This window comes from Silene latifolia, chromosome 1, assembly GCF_048544455.1.
Source record: "Silene latifolia isolate original U9 population chromosome 1, ASM4854445v1, whole genome shotgun sequence".
NCBI classification, from domain to species: domain Eukaryota; kingdom Viridiplantae; phylum Streptophyta; class Magnoliopsida; order Caryophyllales; family Caryophyllaceae; genus Silene; species Silene latifolia.
The window spans coordinates 21,565,688-21,571,687 of record NC_133526.1 but is presented as its reverse complement, the minus strand read 5'-3'; the positions used below and the strand labels follow the sequence as shown (position 1 = coordinate 21,571,687).

Here is a 6,000-nt window from a genome sequence, read left to right as displayed (position 1 = left end):
GTGATGAATTAACAATGGTGACGATGAATAACAGATGCAACTATGCCAAAGATCAAATTCCAGAGACTCAATATTAATGAATCGAATCTCTAAAACCCGGATTGACTTTTATGACGAAAACCCGCAAATATTGGTTAAAAGGGATTTAAGTCGAATTAATTAACAATGGATTATGAATAATATATTACATGTTAGAATTATTATGCTATTATATCAAAGAACCGAAGAACAAACGAATTAAAAGAAACGAATTGACAAAAGACGAAGGAAGAAGAAAGGAAGCAGGAACTGCGGCAGCCTCACGAAGAGGCGCAGCAGTTGCTGCGTCCTTTCTCGACGGTCATCTTCTGGTAATTCGTAAAAAAGAATTTAAAGCATGGTTTTATAAATCGGTTTTCGAAATACTTTCGACATAAGCCTTACATTATGATTACAATAGTAAAGAACAATAAATAAAATAGGGATTATACACCCTCAGACTTACATGTTTGACGAAACGAGATGAACTAAGTATACGTTTAGTGATGCTCGACTCGAATGTAGACGAAAGTGCCCTCGTAAGATGAAATTAAACAGATTGATTAAAGTTGATTATGGTGGAGTTGGTCAAATTGGTCGGTCATGCAAAACGAGGCTGGTACTCAGAAGGATCCGAGCTTACGTGGTCGAAAGTTCAAGCACGTCGACGCCAAAAAGTAAGAACGTGGTCTATAATGCAAAGGGAGAAGAGAAGGGCGGACACTCGCGTGAGAAATATGTGAGACCGAAGGTCTCTATTTATACTAATCACGTGGAGGGAATTAGGGTTTTCGGAGAAACTTTGGAAGTGAATCTCGAAAAGATATGAATAGATACGAAAAATACGCAGAAAAGGACTTGGGAAGAGGCGCAGCAGGCACTGCGTCTCTTGGAAGAGGCGCAACACCTGCTGCGTCCATTTCCAAGTGGTTTCCTCCTGCGGAAGAAAGATTTCCGTGTTTTGGTTATGGAATAGCGGATTAATCTTGTTTTCCTTAATATTTTGTGTGAATATTACGGGAAATTATTTGCCAAAGATTAAAATATTGTAAAATATGGAATAGAAATATCCGGAACATTCCATAACATTCTGACTCGGTTTTAGAAAATGAAGAAGGTTTTTTGACCCGGACTCCAAACGTACTCTAATTACTGCCAAAACGACCGTATCGGCACTTAGATGACAATTAAGAGGTAGACATAACTGTTTGAGCGATCACTTGACGATAAACTTACGAACTGTCACAAATCGTTCCGCGTACCAAACATGCGGCCCAATCATCACCGGGTGGTTTGCGGGAGGTGCAGAAATGAGGTATCTACAGACGCGTATGGGATAGATGGAATGAGTCATCACGTGGCAGTTAGAAGTCTCCCGCTGTGTCAGACGATGTTTTATAGCTTTGATAGTTTTATCAGTAGACCGTCTGAGAATCTTGTATTTCAGTTTAACAGTTTTGGTTTGATCATGTAATCACTTTAAACTATATTGTTATTTAGATGATTTTTCTTCATTGTCATTTGATTATCATTGACTCGGGTAACCGAGATGGTGACGTTCTTATACCTTAAGTGGTCCTGGTAAGGCACTTGGAATATGGGGGTGTCACACTGCTGGTCGGAAAGATTTGGTCACTAAAAGCCATTAACGCAAAGGCGGCAGTCGAAACCATGATAAAACTATGGAACACAAAAGGCTCTGTTATGGGAAAACTTATAGATGCGAAAGAAAAAATCTTCATGTTCAGTTTTGATGAGGAACGAGATAAGAATAAGGTTCTCGATGGGCAACCTTGGCACTTTGACAAATTCATATGGTGCCTGGGCGAACCAAATTACGATAGGAAGATGACGGAAGTGCCCTTATCCTTTGTGCCTTTATGGGCAAGGGTGTATGACCTGCCGTTGCGGGGTAGAACGAACGAGGAGAACCTGAGGAGATTGAGTGCACAGTTGGGAACGTTTGTGAAAGTGGATGGCGCTCCCTTCCTGGAGATGGAGCGTGCAGTCCGGCTTAGGTTTATTCAAGATGTCAGGAAACCTCTTAAAGAAGAAGTGGTTGTAGGGATGAAGACAGGAAAATATGAAAATTTCAAAGTAAAGTACGAGAGACTCCCAACGTACTGTTATGGGTGTGGGCTACTCGGACACGGCGAGAAGGATTGTGATGAAGGTCCTTATGACGAGGGTGAACTGCGATTTGATGAGTCACTGAGGGCGTCACCCTGGAAAGTAACCAAGACGGTGGTCGATGTCAAAACGAGCTAATCTCGCTCCTTGACTAGGATATTTGACACGGAGTTTAAAGCAAAGGAAGAGGAGGCTATCTCCAACATGATCAACAGGCTTCAACAAGTCGCTATAAAACCCAAAGGTATTGTTATGCTGTCATCTTTAAATGAGAATTCTGGAATAAATAAGAATACTGTCATTAATAAGGATGTGGTAGCTATGCACGATTTGGAACCACAAAAGGGTCCTGTTGACACTAATATTTTTGACAAGGGCAATGGAGGAGGGACTCGCGATAGGGAGCATGGGGAAGGGGGAGAGATACAGGGGAACACTTACCTTACAGACCGGTGTGACAGTTTGGGGTCTAGGGAGATGATAGGGGTTGAACGCGAGGAAGGTGAAGGTGGGTGGACGGGAGGTGGGAAGAATGAGACAGCTGATGTGAAGGGAAGGAAATGGACGAGGAAACAGGGGGAGAGGAGGAACATATCTGATCAGGGAGTTACCTTAAGCTGTTACGGGAAGAGGGGGAGAGAGAGGGAGAGGAGGCCTTTGAGTTTGACGGAGTAAAGAAATCAAAATCTAGCAGGGGTGCTTTTATACCTGAGGCGGAGGTTGAGGTCGCTCAACCCCGCCGGGAACAATGAGTCTACTATGCTACAACTGTCGGGGGCTAGGCAACGACCCGGCAGTTGTTAGATTGAGGGGGTCGCTACGGAGGGAGGGAGCGGATATGGTTATTCTTATGGAAACAAACTGAGTACGGAGGAAATGAGGAAGGTGATTGTAAGACTGGGAGGATATAAAGGCGTGGGGGCTGACTCGATAGGCCGCTCAGCAGAAGTAGCTCTTTTGTGGAAGGAGGGAGTGGAGGTGGAAGTGATTTCAACCTCAGCCCATCACTTTGACGTCTCTATAAAGGGACTCTTTGGTGTAGACGTATGGCGATTGACCGGATTTTATGGCTGAGCAAGGCATGAAGACAAGTGGCGGTCGTGGCAATTATTAAGGGAGCTTCACACAATGTCGAACCTTCCTTGGGTTGTCATTGGGGATTTTAATGAAATTATTTTCGAGCACGAGAAATCAGAAGGAAACACAAGAGAGCAGTCGGTCATGGACGACTTCAGGGAAGTGATCGATGAGTGCAGCTTGATTGACATTGGGTATGGTGGGAATCCGTTTACGTGGTGGAACAGGAGGGGTGACTCTGAGGCGGTCTTTGAGAGGCTGGACCGAGCTTTTGTAACACCATCCTTCATCGAATATTGCCCTACCATCATGCTAAAACATTTGGAATTCGATAAATCATACCACGTACCTATTAAACTTGAATTATACAAGGCCCCGAGGACTGTAAAAACAAAAAAATTCAGGTTTGAAGACATGTGGGTGAAGGATGAGGCTTGTGAAGGAGTCATCAAAGACGCCTGGGAGAGTGGACATGAGTCGTTGGGGAAGCTAGAATGGTGCAAGGCTAGGCTGGTGGAGTGGAGTAGACATCGATATGGGAACTTGAGAAATCAGATTGAAGAGACTCGGAAAAGGTTAATATTTTTGGACTCGTGTGCGCCGACTACGGAGACTGTAGCTGATAGGAGAGAGACATGTACCCGCATGGAAGAGTTGCTCATGGCGGAGGAGGGCTATTGGAGGCAGCGCTCACGGGTCACTTACCTTGAAGAAGGAGATAGAAATACTTTCTTTTTCCATTTACGAGCCTCAAATAGAAAGAGAAGGAATAGAATTGACCGGTTAAAAAATGAAGCAGGAGATTGGGTGACGAATGAGGAGAGGCTGGAAAAGCTAGCCAATAAGTATTTTAATGATCTCTTTGCATCATCGAACCCGACAAGAATGGATGAGGCTGTCCAATGTCTTTCGCAAAATGTGACGGAGGAGATGAATGTCGACCTCGTCAGACCGTTCAAGAGGGAAGAGGTGTATCAGGCCCTATGTCAAATGAAACCTTCGAAAGCACCGGGACCGGACGGCCTAAATGCAAACTTCTTCCAAACTTATTGGCATATTTTTGGGAATGAAGTGGCTGACTTTGTGATAAAATGCCTTAGAGGGGAGGAAGACATAGCTCAAATAAATAACACTTTTATTGTGTTAATTCCAAAGGTTAAGCAGGCTCGTCATATGGGCGAGTTTCGACCAATTTCACTGTGCAATGTATTATACAAGTTGGCTGCAAAAGTAATTGTTAATAGGCTTAAATCTTATTTAGACGAGCTAGTGGATGGTGAGCAAAGTGCATTTGTCCCGGGTAGACTTATTACTGATAATGCTATTATTGCTTTCGAGGCTTTTCATTATATTAAATCCCATAATCAAGTAAAGCAGGGATACATGGCTTTCAAACTTGACATGAGTAAGGCGTGTGACCGAGTGGAATGGGCTTTCTTGGAGCGGATTATGATCAGGATGGGGTTCGAAGCCCGATGGATTAATATGGTCCTGCGGTGTGTCTGGACTGTAAACTCTGCCGTGCTCATAAATGGAAATCCAGGCCATATTTTTGTCCTCGACGGGGCCTAAGGCAGGGTGACCCTCTCTCACCTTATTTGTTCATCTTATGTGCTAATGTTTTCTCAAGGCTAGTTACCAAGGAGGTCGAGAGGAAAAATATGGATGGCATTCGAATATGTCGTCACGCACCCACTCTGTCCCATCTTTTTTTCGCCGATGACACACTCATAATGTGTTGTGCCAATAAGAAGAATGGTGAAACGATAAAGCAAGTGATTGATATGTACCAGGAAGCCTCGGGACAGCGCCTTAATATGCAAAAGTCTGAGATTTTTTATAGCCCGAGTACGACCGAGGAAGCACGAGAAGGAGTGAGGGAGAGCCTTGATGCTACAGTGGTACATAGTCCATCAAAATACCTCGGATTGCCGGCCACTATAGGGAAGAATAAGACACAAGCTTTTACATCGCTCAAGGAACGTATATGGAAAAAGCTTAAGGGATGGAAAGAAAAATTACTTTCATTTGCAGGTAGAGAGATCCTCATTAAGGCAGTGGCCCAATCGATCCTTACCTATCAAATGGGACTGTTTAAATTCCCTCTTAAGCTATGCTCGGACATTGAAGGAGGATTGGCGAGGTTTTGGTGGGGTCATGGAGAAGAGAAGCATCAAATTCATTGGATAGCTTGGGAGAAAATGTGTAAATCAAAGGGAGATGGAGGACTCGGATATAGGCATTTTGAATCTTTTAACATGGCTATGCTCGCGAAACAAATTTGGCGAATTTATGAGAATCCGAATTCTCTAGTCTCACGGTTGCTCGCAGCACGTTATTTCCCGAATGGAGACATAGCTTCCGCTGAGTTGGGTCATCATCCGTCTTATATTTGGAGGAGTCTAATGGAGGCAATGTGGGTCTTTAAGGAGGGTAGTCGATGGCTTATCGGAGATGGCAGAGAAGTAAAGTTTTGGAAAGACCCGTGGCTAAACAGAGGGCCATCCTTTCGGCCTATCTCACCTATTAGGGGAGAGCTTGAGAGCAATGTTGCGGACTGGATTAGTGATGGACCAAAACGATGGAATGTCGAAAAATTGCAGCAACATCTTCTTGACTTTGAAGTACAAGAAGTATTACAAATTCCTCTATGTGAAGGGGTAGATGATGATAGGTTAATTTGGCACTATGAGAAGAGCGGGAGATACACTGTCAAGACGGGCTATCACTTTTTCCGATGGAAAAAAGAACAAAGGGAAGGTGGTGGGGTTTCGA

General features: G+C 43.8%; 1 protein-coding gene across 1 annotated transcript; it reads left to right on the top strand.

The window, feature by feature from the left end:
- Positions 1 to 1,689: 1,689 nt before the first annotated feature.
- LOC141641755 (uncharacterized) lies at positions 1,690 to 2,286 on the top strand. Its single transcript, XM_074450405.1, has one exon. It carries the CDS (start codon positions 1,690 to 1,692, stop codon positions 2,284 to 2,286), a length of 597 nt encoding a protein of 198 aa, XP_074306506.1.
- Positions 2,287 to 6,000: the final 3,714 nt, after the last annotated feature.

Excerpts from the sequence above, each read along its gene's own strand:
- LOC141641755 (XM_074450405.1), top strand. The coding sequence starts at position 1,690 with ATGATAAAACTATGGAACACAAAAGGCTCTGTTATGGGAAAACTTATA.